The sequence below is a fragment of the Scomber japonicus genome, chromosome 12, assembly GCF_027409825.1.
Source record: "Scomber japonicus isolate fScoJap1 chromosome 12, fScoJap1.pri, whole genome shotgun sequence".
Classification (NCBI taxonomy): Eukaryota; Metazoa; Chordata; class Actinopteri; order Scombriformes; family Scombridae; genus Scomber; species Scomber japonicus.
The window spans coordinates 3,386,514-3,406,946 of NC_070589.1; the positions used below are offsets into that span (position 1 = coordinate 3,386,514).

The following is a 20,433-nucleotide window of genomic DNA, read 5'->3' on the forward strand; positions in this document are numbered from 1 at the left end:
ATTTGGGGTTATCCTGTAGGTGGATGGGCCAGAAGAGGGTCCGGATCCAGAAGACCCATCTAAGTTCACTTCTGTAGGGGTGCAAGTGGAGGATGACAGAGGGTAAGACATCACATGATCTATTCTTTATTTGAGTTTTTTCACTACTCAATCAGTATATAAATGTATATCTGGTATCCAGGTGCACATATGAAGAAGAATCAAGGGAAGTTAAATTTAACAGTTACATTTATAAACATATTCTGTTCTGTTCCCAATTGCATAGCACATTTCTAAGCTTTTTTAGCATTTGTTTTGTAATTGTAACTTATTAGTCAGTTATCAGTGAAGTCATTTTACAGGCGGTGTTCTCCTTCAGACTTTGATTTAAGCAGAGCTAGAGTCTAGCTGAGTCACTTCCTGCTGTCGTGTAATTATTTCTTTCTCTGGTCACAAACAAACACCCACACACTCATCTGTCAAGGTTATCCTCTGCTAGAAAGTCTAATAACTGTGGCTGAGAACCAGTTTCACTGACGTCTATAGTCTCATTGCAATTTTGCCTTCAGATCCCTCTCACTTCAAGATTCTCTATAAATCATTTTAGAAATGGAATGAAATCAGATTATTATAAAAAGTACAATCACATATAGTAATATTTACCTAAAACTCTGCCAACATTTCTGTAACCATGATTCTGTAGATGAATGTTCTTCCATCCATTTTCTGCCACCTTTGTGGGTCTTGGTCATAGTGTCAGGTAAAAGTTAAGCCAGATATCATTCCACCACATCTTCCAGCTCCTCCTGGACAATATGGAGTTGTTATCAGGTGATCTGTCATTTCACACATGTGTGTTGAGAACCTGCAAGCAGTCTATCTCTCTTATCTATGTGTTCATGCCCAGGTCCAGGAGACATCTTCTTCTTTCAGTAAGAAGAAGCAGCTGTTCTGCTCTTTCCAGATTTTTTTATCTACATCATATTTCATCTCTGTTGTGGCAACCAGTATCTTTTTGACTTCTGAGTGGACAGTATATCCTCCCAATTAAACAACAGTAAAGGTCTAAAATTCATCCTGCAAAATAACATGACACTCACAATTGGAAGGTTGAGGCAAACAATAGTCTCCTGCAGCATAGTCCACTCTTTCCATCCAATTAGCAATCCACCCAACCCACGGCCCACCTCCTCCTTATTAGGCAAAATCATCCCATCAAGTTACCTATCCTGACGTCATCTGACCTGCGTCACTTCCCTGAGTCATAATTACAGCTGCTAGATGGTGTAAACGTAACTATGGTTTGTTTTGCTGGTGTTCTCCTTGTGAGGATGGGCTGGAGTGGAGCCTCTCAGTCAAGTGTGATGCATGGTTCTTTACTCTGCTCTGCTGTTTTTACACTCCCAGTCTATTTTTGCCAAAGTAGCTCAGATCTGTGACATGTAAAATTAATTTGTGAATGTATATATTTATATATATACATGTATATACATATATATATATATATATATATGTATATACATGCCTATATTTATTGACAAATGACAAAAATAATATGAATCATCATAAGTCATTCAGCTTACATAACTACATTTTCATTCAAATAAGTCAAATTGCCAGCTCTTATTAGACTGTATTCTGTATATATAAGTTATGATTTTATATATAATATGCAAGTATATCATGTTTATATTGTTACATAGTATTTATTGGTCATGTCAAATTTTCATTCACATTTAATTTTGTGACAAATGAAAAATGTTAATCAGAAAAACAGTGAATTTGGCTTCATTAAAACAGAGTGTAGGAGGAGATTGAGGTTGAGTTTAACAGGCTATTCTTTCTCTTTATCTTTGCAATGTGTCGGGTCAGAAGGAAACAAATGAAATGTATTATTAAAATCATTGTCATGTCTTTAAATACAATCATTTATATGCTTTCACAAGTGAATTTTAATGGTTCAGAGATGCTGCTCTGGTAAAAAGAAATAAACCCATAAAGGTAGCAGAGCAGGGAGAAGAGATGTGTGAGCTGCTGGTGAATACACACACACACACACACACACACACACACACACACACACACACACACATAAGCCACACAGATACAGTATTTGTTCCTGTATGAAGAGTCCTAAGGTGTTAAAGTTGATTCTACGGCTTGATTATATAAAATGCATCTTACAGTAAATTGACAAAATAATCTAAAATCCACCTTGGTCCACCTACTAGCTTTTTCGCAGCAATTTCAATCACATTTTCATTATCTTCAACAGAGTTTGCTCAGTTGTCCTGGAAACTGTTTTTTTTTCACCCAGTGGTATAAGTATAATTTTTTCACAGTGGAAATGATATGAAACAATCTTGTGCAAATGATAATATGAGTGTTGTGATAATCAGTTGTTATCACCAGAAGCACTGATGAGGAGTGTTGCTTGGGAGCAGAGATAGAGTCATATTTATGGTTTGTTTCCCTCTGGTGGTCAGGTATCGCCGCTTCCAGCGCTCCAACAGTGTGACAGCAGCTGTACAGGTAAGCTTTCACTACTGCTCTTTTTCTTTTTCAATGTTTTGTTTATTGATTTTTTAAATTGAAAACAAACACAACATATAACATCCCTCCATAACAGATAAGCAATTGTTTTGTTGTTGTTGAGTTGAGTGTATCCACATAATTTAGAAATAAGTATTCCCAAAATACTCCCAATTAACCATATAATAACATATATAAGTACTAATATAAATACAATAAATACACATATGTACACCCATACCTACACTTGTATACACACATTTATACAGATATATATGAGTACACATACATTCAAATAGAATAAACTTCAAAAATAATTACCAGGTTGAAAAATAAACAATAACAAGTATTATTATAATAAAATAAAAATGATCCATGAAAAAGTGGGCCTTCCTATTCTCTAATCCCAACTAAATGTGTTCTATTTTTTTTGGGGGGGGGGTTCCGGTCAGTAGAGGTCCAAAGTTTACTATATTGATTCAAAATGGACCGGTAATAAACCTGCCCAAACCTGATATACATAAATACAGAAAAAGAAGACTTGATTCAAAAGGAAAGTAAATTCGGGAAAAAACTTTATTGATGATTTCTATAATGTGCCAAAGCTAGCACCAAGATTATTGGCTTTTAAACATTGAAAAGACATGCAGTCACTGGGAGTGATTGTTACTTGATAGAATAGATATGCATGTTGCCAGGCCAATTACCAGCATCTGCGTCTTTTCAGTACTTAGAAGCAGGAAGTTAAGTGACATCTGATTTTCCACAGCAGTCAGAAAACATACAGCATACTGAGTATCATCAGTGCAACAGTGGAAATGAATCCCTTCTTGGCCAGAATATATTTTGTCACACTAAGGAAACAGTTGATCAGAGTCCTGGGTTTACCTGGGTTTTCATTCCATTGTTACATGGACCAGAGAACCAAGACAATACAATCTAACCTTCCTTGATCCAATTACACTTAATTTGGAAAGGAACCTGTGAAGACCATTAGTGGCTAGATCATCTTAATTCATCATCACCACTCAAAAACCCTCCATTCATTCAGTCACTGATTCAAATGTTTGAATTGTCCCATCCAGGCAGATCTGGACATACCGGACATGCTGGACACTCCTCTGAACTCTCCAGACACTGACATTGAAGTCCTGTCATCTGGTGCCCTCTCTCGACAATACTCCCGTGATGCCGCTACCTCCACTGTCAGCATCCAGGGCTCAGGGAACCACTACCACGCCTGTGCCTCTGATGAATATGAGGATGTGGGCTTTGACCCGTCCATCCTCCCCCCTCCAGACCCTTGGATAGACAGCGTCACTGATGACTCACTTGATGTTAACTTCAACAGCTCAGCTATTCTGGAGGTATGTGGGAGTTAAATCAGTGGTGTACAGAGATAAGACAAGATAACAAACTGCAGTCATGCATCTCAATCATTCATTTTCCTAATGTTAATGTCAGACCTGAGGCCTGTACTACGAAGCTGGATTTTCTCTTATCGAGGTAACTTCAGGGTTAACTCTGGGTTTTCCGTACTACGAAGCTGGTTCACTTCTTACCGGGGTAAATCACCATGGTAACTTATGCTGAACGGCTAACCTGCTCCGGAGCAGGTTATGTTCTGGATAAGAGATCAATGAGTACAAAAGCACCACCTCCTGACCAATCAGTTCTCTTAGAAAATGACCTGCCCATTCTTAAAAGATCCTGTCAACATTGGTGCGTGGATCGCGAGAGGAGCGCTTAGGAGAGAATGAGCTTTTAGTGATAGATGCAATTTTTTAATTGACCAAAATATATATTTAAAAAATAATCATTGAGGCACGTGGGGGATATTATTCTGTAGGTTTGACATCCTGAGATCAAAGTGTCAGGGAGCATAATAACTGTATTTATTTATTGTAATTGTAAAAAATTGACGAAAATATATATTTGTAAAATAATCCTTGAGGCACATGAGGAATATTAGTCCGTATGTTATACAGTTGGTTTGAAATCATTCACTCAAATGTTTGAAGCACATAATAGGTTTGTATTTTGAATGTTGAATATTAAACTAACTTAATGTCTCTTATGAGAGGAAGGGCACTGAGGAAGCGCTCTGCCCCAAACGTCTGTGCCGTAATAAAGTGACATTGTGTGATCAGAGTGTCCGTTTATATTGTCTGATAAATTAATATTGTATGATCTCATGAATTTACACATTAACAGAGTCAGCAATTTTCTGCCAGCATTCCTTCCTGGCTTTTGCTGCAGCAACAGTGTTGCTTTTGGCCTGGATGATGTTTGAATTCTTCATATTTATGAAGAATAATTGTCTGCTCCTCCATGGTAAAGTAGTCTGCTCTGCAGGGTTTCTCCATGTTTGTGATTGGTCAGACGCTGCAGACTCCTCCCCTTTATGTGAACGCGCAGAGATCCAGATTGGAAAACCCTGGGTTGATTTACCGAGTTGATAACCAGCTTCGTAGTACCGCTTATCCTGAGGCCTGTACTACGAAGCTGGATTTTCTCTTATCGAGGTAACTTCAGGGTTAACCCTGGGTTTTCCGTACTACGAAGCTGGTTCACTTCTTACCGGGGTAAATCACCATGGTAACTTATGCTGAACGGCTAGCCTGCTCCGGAGCATGTTATGTTCTGGATAAGAGATCAACGAGTATGAAAGCACCACCTCCTGACCAATCAGCTCTCTTAGAAAATGACCTGCCCATTCTTAAAAGATCCTGTCAACATTGGTGCGCGGATCGCGAGAGGAGCGCTTAGGAGAGAATGAGCTTTTAGTGATAGATGCAATTTTTTAATTGGCCAAAATATATATTTAAAAAATAATCATTGAGGCACATGAGGGATATTATTCTGTAGGTTTGACATCCTGAGATCAAAGTGTCAGGGAGCATAATAACTGTATTTATTTATTGTAATTGTAAAAAATTGACGAAAATATATATTTGTAATATAAGCCTTGAGGCACATGAGGGATATTAGTCTTTTATACAGTTGGTTTGACATCATTCACTCAAATGGTTGAAGGTTAATAGGTTTGTATTTTGAATGTTGAATATTAAACTAACTTAATGTCTCTATGAAAGGAAGGGCACTGAGGAAGCGATCTGCCCCAAACGTCTGTGCCGTAATAAAGTGGCATTGTGTGATCAGAGTGTCCGTTAAAATTGACCAATAAATTAATATTGTATGATCTCATGAATTTACACATTAACAGAGTCAGCAATTTTCTGCCAGCATTCCTTCCTGGTTTTTGCTGCAGCAACAGTGTTGCTTTTGGCCTGGATGATGTGATTGAATTCTTCATATTCATGAATAATAATTGTCTGCTCCTCCATGGTAAAGTAGTCTGCTCTGCAGGGTTTCTCCATGTTTGTGATTGGTCAGACGCTGCAAACACCTCCCCTTTATGTGAGCACGCAGAGATCCAGATTGGAAAACCCTGGGTTGATTTACCGAGTTGATAACCAGCTTCGTAGTACCGCTTATCCTAGACTGCGAATGTCTGGATAAGTCAACCCAGGTAACGGAGAGATATCCTGGATAGGTTAATCCAGCTTCGTAGTACAGGCCTCTGGACGTAAATGAGGACTCAGATGCGGAGGTAGGACTGTTCAGGCGGACTTTTATTGATTCCAACCTCCCTGACAGAGTGACAAAATAACAGGCTAGAAAAACTTTACTCTATCAAGGCAGGAAATCTAGGGAGAATATCTTCTAATAAAACAAAACAAAAACACTTCTAACAAGGAGGAAAGAAGGCCTAAAAAACTAAGGACTAAAACAGAAAGTCACTCCACAAGGAGGTAAACAAAAGCCACAACTAGGAAAACAAAAACACTCTAGGAGGAACCAAACTCCGTTCACAAGGAACAATAAAACAGAAAATCAGAGGCCTGTACTACGAAGCTGGATTTTCTCTTATCGAGGTAACTTAAGGGTTAACTCTGGGTTTTCCGTACTACGAAGCTGGTTCACTTCTTACCGGGGTAAATCACCATGGTAACTTATGCTGAACGGCTAACCTGCTCCGGAGCATGTTATGTTCTGGATAAGAGATCAATGAGTACAAAAGCACCACCTCCTGACCAATCAGATCTCTTAGAAAATGACCTTCCCATTCTTAAAAGATCCTGTCAACATTGGTGCGCGGATCGTGAGAGGAGCGCTTAGGAGAGAAAGAGTTTTTAGGGATAGATGCAATTTTTTAATTGGCCAAAATATATATTTAAAAAATAATCCTTGAGGCACATGAGGGATATTATTCTGTATGTTATACAGTTGGTTTGAAATCATTCACTCAAATGGTTGAAGCATAATAGGTTTGTATTTTGAATGTTGAATATTAAACTAACTTAATGTCTCTTATGAGAGGAAGGGCACTGAGGAAGCGATCTGCCCCAAACGTCTGTGCTGTAATAAAGTGGCATTGAATGATCAGAGTGTCCGTTTATATTGTCTGATAAATTAATATTGTATGATCTCATGAATTTACACATTAACAGAGTCGGCAATTTTCTGCCAGCATTCCTTCCTGGCTTTTGCTGCAGCAACAGTGTTGCTTTTGGCCTGGATGATGTGTTTGAATTCTTCATATTTATGAAGAATAATTGTCTGCTCCTCCATGGTAAAGTAGTCTGCTCTGCAGGGTTTCTCCATGTTTGTGATTGGTCAGACGCTGCAAACACCTCCCCTTTATGTGAGCGCGCAGAGATCCAGATTGGAAAACCCTGGGTTGATTTACCGAGTTGATAACCAGCTTCGTAGTACCGCTTATCCTGGACTGCGAAGATCTGGTTAAATCAATCCAGGTAACGGAGAGATATCCTGGATAGGTTAATCCAGCTTCGTAGTACAGGCCTCGGAGGCTCTACAAAACTCTAACTAAACTGATACTATGCTTTATCTATGAAAAAATTACAAACAAAAAATCACTCGCAAGGAGGTAAAAACACAGGATTACGTGACGTGACAATAACAAGGCTGAGGAATAACACGGACTGGGGAGACTGGCTGGGGTGTACAGCGGAACGAGACACTCTGGCACAAGACAAGGGAAGACGCAGACTATAAAACACATGAGGGTAATGGGGAACAGGTGGACACAATCAGGAATCAGGGAAGACAATCAGACCGGTGACACATGAGGAAGGGCAAGTGACCTGAAACGAGAGGAGAGTTAATTTTCAAAATAAAACAGGAAGTCACGAGACAAAACCCCAGGACGAGACAAACCTCACCGCGGTGTGACAGTTAATCCATTGTTATTTAACCTAAACACTAGATCTTTCACTATAAAAAGTTTTGAGGAAGAACTGCTAGTTTTTTAATCATAAAACATATGGGAAACGTTTTACAACAAGCAGCAAACAGGAAAGAGGAGGGCTGGAAAACAAAGTGGTTTCCTCACTAAAATATGCTCTGTTCTGTGAAATCAGAAATAGAGGTCTGTCTCTCATAATTGCTTTTCTCAGATAAAGGTCTGGTCCCTCTTCAGTAGAGGTAGATAGAGGCTAAATTTACTGAAGTTAATTATTATCTCCATATATTCCATATTGAAAATAATAATTTTTTTTTGTATTTTATTTAAAAAAAACATATATTATTTGAACTATCACACCATTTGGAGCCATCAACTTGGTAATATTCGCAATATATCAATTATTTAGATCCCCAACCACCACAAAAGTGCTCGTCCCCACAGTCATTTATGGAAGGAAAGTGCTGTATTTTGATTTTAAAATATATAAAAATAAAAAATACCATTCAAAATGCAAAAATGTATAAATAACTATTAAATATATGATATAAATGATATTTTTACTTTATTTAAAAAGTAGTCATCCCTTGCAGTCATGTCACTGGCGTTACAATGCAACAAAAGTCAAAAGAAATCACCCTGATGACATGACTTGGCTTCCTTTGACCTCTTTCCTGGAGATCTATGAAGAAGGGCCATGATAAGAACATTGTCTCTTTTCAGTTTTCAGAAATATTAACATTTATCTCATGATTTCATATGAAGCTTTTAGTTGACGTCACTGGTGTAACCTACTTTATTGGCAGGGAATTGTAAACAAATTGAATACAAATGTATGAAACTACATCATTTAGTGAATAGATCATGATTGACAACATGTGGTTTCATGCTTTGTAGCAGCCATTTTGTAAAATGCATTTTTCATGAAAACTGTCACTGGTGTTACCGTCACTGGTGTTATCTTCCTTATGGGTAACAACACCAGTGACAATCAGTAACGGCAGTGACACTAGATGTGTACACTATATTCAATGGTGTTTATTGAGGGTTTTTTTTTTTGCCTGAAATAAAAACATTTCATTACTATAATTTGTGTCTTTTAATTGTTAATCCTTCTTTGGTCAGGTATGGCTAAATTGAGTGCAGCTGAGAAGTGTATTTAGAGAAAAGGAAGCAGGGCTATGCCAGAGACATTGAAACAAAGAAGAGAAGGAAAATAACTGATTTAAGTGAAAGGGAAAAAAGGGTAGAACGAAAGGCGTGGAGGCAGTGTCAGCAAAGATGCAGGCAAAGACAGGCAGGAGCACTGACCCCCCCCCCCCCATCATCAAAGTCATTCAATCACACTTTTAACAAACCTTAATAAATTAATAAGACACAGTCTCCTGATTGCATTGCATTGTCATAATTCTTCTTTGACTCTGAGTACATGTGCTGAAGAGACTGAGACATAATAATTTATAAAAGCCTTAAATATTGCGAAAAAAGTGTGGTAACACCAGGGACAAAAAAGCAGTTCATGTGGTCTTTAGATAAACATACAAAAAAAAAAAAAATCATTAAGCTTTCATTTATGTGTATTCATAAAGTCAATGACTTATGTAACAATGTAGTCCAATTTTAAATGTTAGAAAGGAAAAAAAATTAAGACATCTTGCCATCCCAAAAGTGGACGTTTCTGTAGAATGACCCATGTACTCTTTCTGTTGCCAAGTGACTAAATACGGCTCAATGAAGCACCACAGTTTTAGCCAAAACACACAAGTTGCTGTGCACTCCCTTGTTAATCCAACCACTCCATGCATTGGAATCTATGAAAGTTTGAGGGCTGTTACATTTTATTTACAGTAGCAGTCGAAAGTTTGGACACATTTTCCTGTTCCCTTGAATGAGACGGTGTGTGAAATTGTGGACACATCCATCACCCCCAGCTCTACTTTGTGTTCACAACAAAGTAGTAAATGTTAGCATGCTACAGTAACATGCTTAAAGTCCATGTAAAGTAAGAATAAATAAGTGTTCTGAGTTTGACATACCACAGAAAAGTGTGTTGTTAACCACCCTGCCAAATTTGAATGATTAAAAAAATATATGAAATTAGGCTTCAAAGTTGTGTAAAACTCAGCCTCTTTCTCTGCTACCAAACGCTGTGGGAGTGCCCGCCGAGTTCGCTGAAACCCTGCCCCCTACCAAGTGTCACCTGTCAATCAAAGTCACCACCTTTACCCAAAACATGGACACTATGTGTGAGAGCTTTCTGCTACTAATTCAGTTGCTAGCCCAGCGGCTAGCTCAACGGCTAGCCCAGTGCGTACTTGGCGGCTAACTTGGTGGCTAACTCAGCTAACTGGCTAACGATAGACTATAATAGTAGTAGTGTGTACCTCTACAGCAGTAGGGGCAGGTTTATGCTCATCACCGCCGAGTTATTTAATGCGGTGGTGATTTTCAGATCCGCCCACTAAGTCCTGAACACAGAAATGTTGAAACACAGTTTGTGAAGCCTAGCTCCACAATTCAAATCTAAATGGTTGAAATGCTTTTTACACCTTTTTTAGAAATACATTTATGACCTATTTAATGTGTTTAGAAGAAAATGTCTGAATTCACTTTACACGGTCTTTAATTAAGATGGTAACCTTACACCTGCTAAACATTAGCATGTTGGCATTGTCACTGTGAGCATGTTAGTATGCTGATGTTAGCATTAACCTTGAAGCACCGCTGTGCACAAGTAGCCTCACAGAGCCACTAGCATGTCTATAGAATCATAGTCTTATTTCCTCATTGTTGGATTTGGAACATTAGGGGAAGTGAATGTACAGAATACCCTTTGAATAACTTTGTTTGAATGGCAGGTGGTGCAGAGGTCAGTGTGTCAGAGAGATGGACGCTGGTTTCTGAAACTGCTGCAGGCTGAGACAGACCGCATGGAGGGCTGGTGTCGACAGATGGAGATGGACCAGCGGGAGAATGACCTGCCTGAAGACAGTATGTCTTTAAGTATGGTTGTGGTCTAATTTTCAATTATATATATTACTATGTAAGGTGTCATTTTATTCACATTAAAAACTTGATATCCTATAGTATTAGTTCTATTAGTATATCTTGTCTTAGGGTGTATGCTGTGAGGTTTAAACACTTTTAAACTATACAGTATTTTACAGGAACAAAGCGAATATTAAGAGAAAAGTCCAAACATGAACACGGTTAAGAACAGAGACATAAGAACCGGATCATTAGAAGGCTGTATACAGTTACAGTGCAGTGTTTTAAATGCACAGGAGAACAGCAGAGCTTGTGTAAAGTTAAGATGAAAGTGGCTAGAGTTTGGGCTCATTTAAGATAACCAGGAAGTTGATTCTATCTGTGTGCAGCATACTAGCTAAAGTCACTTCAACCTGTTTGGTTCTAACTCAAAGTTCTACCAGACCAGTTGACTACTTCCTAAAGATGTAAGGGCCCTGTTGAATTGATATTCTTTAAGGAGATCAGACATGTATTTAAGATGATTTAATGATTTATAAACTAACAACAGTAATGTGCTCAGTCCTCCTGATTCTTGTTAGAACTCACTCTGAAACTGCTGAAATTGTCTCGATCTTTTTTAGGAAGAAGTTAGGTAGTACTACTATAACTTTATAACTAACTAAGTCATCCGTGAAAATATGTGTTTTGACATGAAACATATAATTCTTGCTGTTTGCTTGAGATGATAAAATGCTGATTTAGTAATCATTTTAATGAAACTTTGACCTGAGCCAATTAAAACCAATATTTCTAACTTGGTCCTTTGTCTTTATAAACCTGAAACCAAGCTGAGCAATAACTTTTTTTCCCTCTTTGTTGCCAAATACAATGGTTTCTGTCTTGTCTTTATTTAATCGAAGGGAATGTAATAACATCCAGCTGTTTACTTGCTCTAAGCATTGATAAAATGAGTGTATGGGACCACTGTCACTGTCTGCGTTACAGTGATAAGTGATATTGTCTTGTATGATTTGGCCAGTAGGGAGCATAGACAGAATCCAACCATGGGGGACTGCACATGTCTTGGTGATTTTGATCACCAATGGCAACATCTTGCCCTCAAGATATGATCTGAACTCAACTGAGAACTGCATCAGATAATCCCATAATCTTTTCCAATCTGTCAATCAATCAATCTTTATTTATATAATGCCAAACCACAACAAAAGTTATGTCAAGGCACTGTCAATAATGATTTTTTGGCCAACAGCATCAAATGCTGCAATGAAGGCAGCCCCAAAATTGTTTTTTTTAACTGAGCTAGTGTTCAACAAATGTACTTAAGCAGTTTAATCAGTGCTGTCTCAGTGCTATGAAATCTGACCAAAAGGCCATTTTCATTTAAAATGTTGTTGAGTTGAATCAGAACAACTTTCTCAATATTGTTTCCAGTAAGAGTAAGATCAGAGATAGGTTAGTGATTATATGATATAAACTTGAACTCTTGTTGACCACCTATCAACAAGTTGGGAACACTAACATGAACCATTAAGCAAAATATATTATTAACAGCTTATTAGATATTAAAGAGGAAAGGTTAGTTTTGAAATGAAATGATGCTGCCTTGACCTTTGTTGCCAGACAGTGGCTTCTTCTACTCATATGATCCCAACCATCAGAAAACTCAATTTTTATGGGACAGGAATTAAAGCCTAGATTATACAAATAAATGATCTGAGTACAATAAAATGTTCCTGGGCTCCTATAAAAGCTAGTATGGTATATGTTCTCTGTCTCTCTCTAACCTGTGTGTCTGTGTTTGTAGTTCTTGGGAAGATGAGGAGTGCCGTAGGCAGTGCTCAGCTTCTGATGTCCCAAAAGTTTCAACAATTCAGGGAATTGTGTGAGGAGAACCTGGTGAGTATGAAAAAACTTTATTCACACTTCACACTGTAAACATTTAGAAAATGGCCCTAACTTGTTCACTTTAAAGACTGGTTACATATTTCACATTCTGCATGCTCTAGAGCTCTTGTAGCTACATATGTTTCTGTTAAGTTAGTGTTTATCTTGTTTGTTCTACAAATGGCATACTAAATGCACCTTTGTATCATCACTATTATTAACGCCACACTGAAATGGAGTCATTTTTATTAACTTAAATCAGAAGGTGTAGCTGCTACTGTCCTTTTCTCACTAACTTAGATGTCATAAATTGATCTAGCTGCCAGGTTATACATATTTCCAACCAACCAGCAAGGGAGATAGATGGGTTTTCCATGATGCTTGGTAATAAAAAAAAAGACAAAAGTGGAATACGTTTATTTATATAGTGTGCAGAATGATCATGTTTGTTAGGAATACACAGCATCTTAGAGACAACACATTGTTTTTTCAGAAAGAGAACATTAACCCTGAACAAAACCATGCTTTAGCACTCACTTGGTAAAAAGCCAGTAATATAGTGTAGTTAATATTTAAATCAATATATTAAATAAAACAAATATAATAATAGCATTGTGACCCTCTATATTTCTTAAATGTTTTAAATTGTTCACCGTGAGAAGCAAAACCAAATCAATGAACAGTGTTTATGCCTCTGTGCTGGGGACAGCTGAGGCCACAGGCATTAGTTTTTCGGGTTATCCAGTTGTCTGTTCTTGTAAATGCAATATCTCAGCCTTGAGGGAATTTATTCAAAATTGGCTCAAACATCCACTTGGACTTAAAGATGAACTGGTCAAAGTCACTGTGACCTCACATTTGTCCCAATGTCGTTAACATGATATCTGAGGAAAGCCTGGAGGGGATTTCATTATGTCTGGCACAAACGTCCACTTGGACTCAAGGAGGAAGTGATTAGAATTTACTGATCATAGGACAATAGGACTGTGAAAACATGGACATAACTTAAGAATGTTCATAGATTCTGAATAGACATTTTCTATCCAGAAGAGTTAGGGTTGGGTTAGACGGACATTGTCTGCAAACTGCTGCTTGACTGGTTTGCAGAGGCAAGCAACTGCAAGGCAGTATTTCTAATTCTGAATGTGCTACTGTATGCATTGCATATATTTTGACCAAGTGAATGTAATAAATGATCAGAATAACATGATAAATAGTGCTAAAGCATGGTTTAGAGCAATACTGGTTGATAATGCCTGAACATAGCTCCAACTGCATGTAATGGACCTCTCAGACTGTCTAATAACTCAAGAAGTAGCTGATTTAACTCTGTAATTTGTTACATATTTTGGCAGGACTTTATGTGATTTCCTTTCACTGAAAATAATAAAAACTCTTGCCCAAGAATATTAACCACACCCTTCAAAATAAAAACTACATTTCTGAATCCATCTGATATATATATCAGAAGTCTCATATCTTTTATCTTAGATATTTGAATCATGATTGTGAAGCATTTTGACCATGACCTAATGTGTAAACCTTATCTTATCTTTCTTCTCTTTCATCTTTAATAAAAATCTGTGGCCAACCATCTCCACCTGTCATAGAACCCCAACGCCCATCCTCGTCCTGTGGCCTCAGACCTGGCTGGTTTTTGGGATATGCTTCAGCTGTCAATTGAGAACATAAGCCTCAAGTTTGATGAGCTTCACCAGATCAGAGCCAACAACTGGAGACCCCTGGACCCCCCTGAGAGAAAGGTACGCACATAGAAGCTTCTGTTATGCCACCAGGCTAGCTGCTGTTGTTTAACATTGTGCTACTTCTTTTGCTTTTTAGCTTTGTGGCATGATGAATGACATGAATGTCCCATTTGGCAACAAAGGACTTTTGTCTATGGTACTAAGGGATATTTCACTGTTCATCTGATATATCCCAACCTGGAGTTTGTTTTTTTCTCATTTAAGTTATTGTTGGAAGTATCTAACAGTCTTGTCTTTCCCCCAACCCCCACAGAAATCACAAAATGTGATCTTCAGAGAACAGATAATTACTTATATACAGTTCCCTATGAATATAATGTAGAAAACAACGTGTAATTCCTGTGATCATGACAACATGTGAAATATCCCTCGTCAATGTACAAAATCACAAGCTCTGCACAAAAGCATCATGTTGTCAGTCATCTTGTGGAACCAGATGTATTTGTTACTTCATGACTGGAGACAATTTGTTGAAAACATGATCTTGGATTTAACCTGTAGCTAATGAAGCTCTGCATCTGGGTTATATAGACATTTAATAGTTGGTTTATTGTGCTTTAATCCAGAACTACCACTATTTGCCAAAAATAGTAAGTGGACCTTGGGTTGGGTTTTTTTTTTTTGTTTTTTTTTTTTTGTAAAACTGTAACACAGATGTCTGGAGACCTACATACTGCTGAATGTTCAGCTGGCCTTGCCAGACTTCAAACCCTCTTTTGTCATGCTTTGTGCAGAAATGAGTGAATTTTCTGTCATTTTTAGTGTCATATCATTGTTGATGTCACGATCACTGCTGAATTCATATATTTGAAGCAACACACTGACAGGCTTAAAGTGGGCACTTCATTTTAAGTGCAGGACTAGATTTTTCATATGGACTCAGTACTAATGGAGGCCTCTGGTTGTGAGGATGTGAGGATGTCAGGCTGCTTGGTGATGTAAATCTGGGTCCAGTACAGTTGTTTGAATATTTCAAAGATGTAGATGAAATTGGAGATTGGAAATGGAATATGCAAAGTCTTTACCATACAATTAGAGGAATCTGGTCGTTTTTGGATGCTCTGGTTTCAGATTCACTAAAATTACAAAGTAAAGGCATTTTCCCTGGTTGTCCTTTATTGAGCTACTGTTACAGCATTGCATTCTTCTGACTCATGAAGTCCTGCAGATCAGGCATTTGCTGAAATAGTCATGTAAAAACTGTTCTTTAAGGCCCAAAACATGCTCCATGCAAGTATGCAAAGGTTCACACTTCAAGCTATTCAAGATCCATCATGTCCTGCTGCGTTCTGGAGTGTGTCACCTGGAAATTCTTCACACAATGCAAGCTTGAGCTACAGTCGTAGTGTTGCAGCTAGGTTTGCTTCAAAACACGAACAGAGAAAGCTTGACCCCTTTTATTTGGGTTCACTTCTGCTCAAAACAATCATGCTAAGCAGTTTGATGAAGCTCTAGCTGAACCTTGTCACCTCTTCCTTCAGACAGGAAGTCTCCATCCTGCCTCTGTGCACATTTCAAAGGTCACACATTGCATCTTCTGTGTTTTCTTTCTTTCTTTTTCAATTTCTTCCATGGAGCAAGAACATCAGTACACAGTCCTCCACAGATGCCATGTTTAATCACTACTGTAGTCATGGAAGAGCTCTGATTGCAGTAGCTTTAAGATTGACCACCACTGTTTCTCCAGTGTCGTGTGTTTGTGCCATCTGGGCCAGATGTTGCTATTTGCTTTTGCATACTTGTGTGGAGCAACGACCTAAGAGAGCACACCACATGGTCACATCATGTCAACTTCAAGTCATGCCTTGCACCTTGAAGCTCTGTCACACTTGAGACTGTAGGATGATAAGTTTGGAATGCAGGTGATGATGCTCAGACTCAGAGTGATGAAAATGGTCATTCTGAATTATAGTCACAGTGCCACACCGAAAGGATAAGTCTGCTGATATTCTATATTGTATTTAAAGTCCGTGTAAAGTAAGAATAAATAAGTGTTCTGAGTTTGACATACCACAGAAAAGTGTGTTGTTAACCACCCTGCCAAATTTGAATGACTAAAAAAAATTGCCAAATATATGAAATTAAGATTCAAAGTTGTGTAAAACTTAGCCTCTTTCTCTGCTACCAAACGCTGTGGGAGTGCCCACCGAGTTCACTGAAACCCCGCCCCCTACCAAGTGACACCTGTCAATCAAAGTCACCACCTCTACCAGAAACATGGACGCTACGTCTGAGAGCTTTCTGCTGCTAACTCAGCTGCTAGCTCGGCAGCTAACTCAGCTAACTGGCTAACTGTAGACTGTAGTAGTAGTAGTGTGTGCTGAATGTATTTATACCTCTACAGCAGCAGTTGTCTGTCTATCCAAAGCCTGATATATCCCATCCCTCTGTCCATTGTTGAACTATTGAAAACACATCAGTGAGTCACACTGTTGCACTGAGTGACATGTTCCATGACTACTCAGAGAAGAATACACAATATACATTATTTGACTCAATCCTACATACAGGTAGGGGAATCAGAAAGTATTGAGCTACAGATTCAGATTCATTTTTGGTTGTGATCTTTTCATTGAATTTGTTGACACTAAGAAAAATATAGAATGATGCTAACTTCAGTGAATCGGTGACTATGTTTACATGCACACTAAAATTCTGCTATCATTCTGAATATGACAATATTATGAATTTGATATGGATCATGTAAACAGCATATTCTGTTTGGATATTCCAATTTGGGCCTTATTCCAAATGTAGCGATATGTGAGATATGCTGATATTATTCAGGTTTTAGAAGCATTCTTCGGACATTTATACAGAACATTTGGAACATACGTCTCAACTGGGGTTTTTTTCTGCAGTTTGTGACACACAGTTGGAAACAAATCAACTAGCCAACAGTTTGCCAGTCTGGGGTAGAGATGCATGACGGGCTGGTTGTGTAACACACCCCTGCACAGGTACAATGACATATACTGAAACAGGAAGTCATACAGAGGAGAGGAATGAGAGAAGAGCAGTATAGTAAACATCATGGGACAACCTCAGTACTGGATGTGTCTAGAACTATAAATGTATAATATCAGTCATATCAATATGACTTAGAAATATCAGGCAGCAGCTCACTAATGTTTTTCATGTGGCTGCTTTACTTCACTGCCTGCAGAGATTCTTGTGATTCCTGTTCCCACTGCAGCAGAGGGAAACCCTCACAACTGCAATTTTAATGGATTATTCATTTCCATCTGGCATGCAAACAGCTTAGTAAGAAAAAACCTGAATGGTTCTTGTATGTAAACATAGTCAGTGTTGCAAAATGAAGAGGGCACAGTGATGGTTTGCATGGCATATAAGCTGGTATGCTGGGCAAATTACATTTAGATCCAAACTGCACATATATGACTGTGACTATGCCTAGGATTTCAGTCACTATAGCTTTTAACAGGAGCATGGAAAGCATTGTTTTTAATCTTAGCTGTCACTGGTGGTGGTTTCTGATGTGGTCTTCCTCTGCACAGTATATCTTGAAATGGATCCAGACCTTTCTGTATGAGTAAATCTTCATCAGATCTCTTGAGCCTGGTCGGTTGCTCCCTCTCAGCAGTATCTGTTGTGGCTTTGCATCATTTTGAATGTTGACTGTGATGATTTCCTCATTTGCTCTCATTGTTGTCTTTTTTTCTTTCTTGTGCTTCTTTGTGTTGACAGTGAAGGCGCTTGCAAACAGCCACGCATCAGTCTGCATAACTGCAATGCCAACAACACCACAAGGCCTTGACCACTCTGGGCCTCCGTAGATCCATCATGTCTGTCTTTTCCATTCATCTGTCCATGCTTCCTTCTGCCCTTCCTTCCTTCTTCTGCCTGCAGTCACTTTTCCATGTGTGGCTTTTTGTTTTGTGTGTTGTAGTGTCAAGATTGATGGACAGGAGAGAGTGTGGATAATATTCCTTCTCCACAAATACATTTTAAAGTATGGAGCACACTGTTTACACAGCAGGACTACATGAGAAAGACTTGCATGAAATAAAACTATAAATCACCAAAAGAAGAAGGAATTAGGAGGCAATTACGTTATTAAGAATTATACCTTTTCTTTATTTGTTACACATAAAGCAAAACTCTACAGCATCAATGGTGGAGGTTACACACACACACACAAATACATGTATGTCTTCTTCCTGAAATGTCCCCTCCCCCTCCCCCCACCGTCCTCTCCCACCAGGAGAGGCGGCTCCCACCTCCAGTGCCAAAAAAGCCATCCAAGGGCCCTCACCACCACCCCCCTCTGGCTAGGGACCGCTCACTGGAGAGTTCAGAGAAGCAGCGGCAGGAAGCCAGGAAGCGACTGATGGCCGCCAAGAGGGCCGCGTCTGTACGACAAAACTCAGCCACAGAGAGCGCTGACAGCATCGAGATCTACATCCCCGAGGCTCAGACAAGGCTATGAGGATATTAACAGGGACACACACAAGGTCGTCATGCAGTATACATACACCAACATCAGACACAAAAATGCATGGTTGTCCACACCTAGCATTGAATTCCAAGATCCTACAAGATCCTACAGAAAGGTGCAGGCAGCAGACCATGACCTGTAAGATCTGTCCAAACCTCTAAGAATCAAACAGTGTAGACCCATGACTCAGTGTAATGTTGCCTTTACATTACAACTTTCGAGACCTCAGCTGTCACTTTTTTATGAAGCTACAGCAGTTATGTTTCACTGGGTCTCTGTAGCATGTGTGCCTCAGGTGTCAAAAAGAGAAAAAAAGAAAACACCTTCTAAATTAAGCTGAAGTAGGAACTAATGATTTTTGCTCTGAGGGTCTGCTGCATCCAACAGTGCCATGCTAACAGATGTGGATGTATTGCTGTGAAATGTATCAGAAATGTTGAAGGTCCGTTGAGGATACATTCTTACTACTTTGGTGAAACATGATGATGTGACCAGACTGAACACCAAAGGGTTGAAAGAAACAGAAGGTGGGATGCTGACTGCAGTCTTAAAAGTTTGGACAGATCACAAAGGACTTAGTTTGGCCTTAGTTACATGTTGAAGGTGTTGCATATATATTCATCACCCTGTGGTGTCACATTCACAAACACACATCAGTACCCACAGATATGAACACTGCAGGCTGTAATATAAAAACAGTCTCTCTCTCTCTCTCTCTCTCTCTCTCTCTCACTGGTGAAGATAATCACTGTTTCTCTTTCAACTTCCTCTCCGTCTTCACACTACATTAGTTCTTTATGGAACTTAGGAACTTCATGTAACGGTCAATGGGTATTTTCTTCCTGTATGGTGAACCCTCGTAAAAACAGGGAAATATTTTTAAAGGAAAATTCTTTTTTTATAAGCTTAGTTTTCTCCTCTCATCTCTGTTTGACCATTTAAACTCAACTTGTATGAATATATCACAGGGCATCACAAACAAGAGCCATCAGACTGGTTTTAACCAAGTTTTCTAAATCATTTATTCAGACTCAAAACGGGGGATTTGTTTCAAAACCATGTCTCATGTGGTTGCCCTGTCTGTATTTTAGCAGTTCAGCTTGTGATGGTCAAAACTACAAAAATAGAAATCAAGTTGTAAAGAAAAATCATTTCCTTTTGACCCTGCTTTTGTAACATAGAAAGCCATCAACTGAGTAATAAAGAGCTGATACTGTCAGAGGATAGTGTTGGGGGTGGGGAGGGGGTCGATGTTGGTGTGTGTAAAATCACCCCCTTTGCATCCTGCATTGGTTTAATCTTCATGTCCCTTCCTCCTTGGACTTCAAGGTGATTTGGCTTTTACAGGGTATGTTTACTCTTAAGCAATATTCAGTGGAGACAGTGTTCACATGAAACTGAATGGAGTATGCAGTATAGTATTCATCTTGTGGTTTCTCTTAAGTAGCTACTCTTGTTTTGCAATTGAGAAATTAAATTGATCTTTCTGATTTTTAAGATGTTTAAATATTTTCCCTTCTCTATAATGTCTGCATTAGAAAGCCAGATGTAAA

The 20,433-nt window shown here is 38.7% G+C and overlaps 1 protein-coding gene across 1 annotated transcript in view; it reads left to right on the forward strand.

Annotated features, from left to right (window-relative positions):
* The window catches only part of dlgap1a (discs, large (Drosophila) homolog-associated protein 1a), a 68,569-nt gene extending 49,698 nt beyond the window's left edge, over positions 1–18,871 (forward strand). Inside the window, exons 8-14 of the mRNA XM_053330164.1 lie at positions 20–102; positions 2,466–2,511; positions 3,597–3,848; positions 10,639–10,771; positions 12,576–12,667; positions 14,266–14,418; positions 18,647–18,871. Of these exons, the coding sequence (XP_053186139.1) occupies positions 20–102; positions 2,466–2,511; positions 3,597–3,848; positions 10,639–10,771; positions 12,576–12,667; positions 14,266–14,418; positions 18,647–18,871 (984 nt within the window). The remainder of the gene's footprint in view (positions 1–19; positions 103–2,465; positions 2,512–3,596; positions 3,849–10,638; positions 10,772–12,575; positions 12,668–14,265; positions 14,419–18,646) is intronic.
* The last annotated feature ends 1,562 nt before the right edge of the window (positions 18,872–20,433 follow it).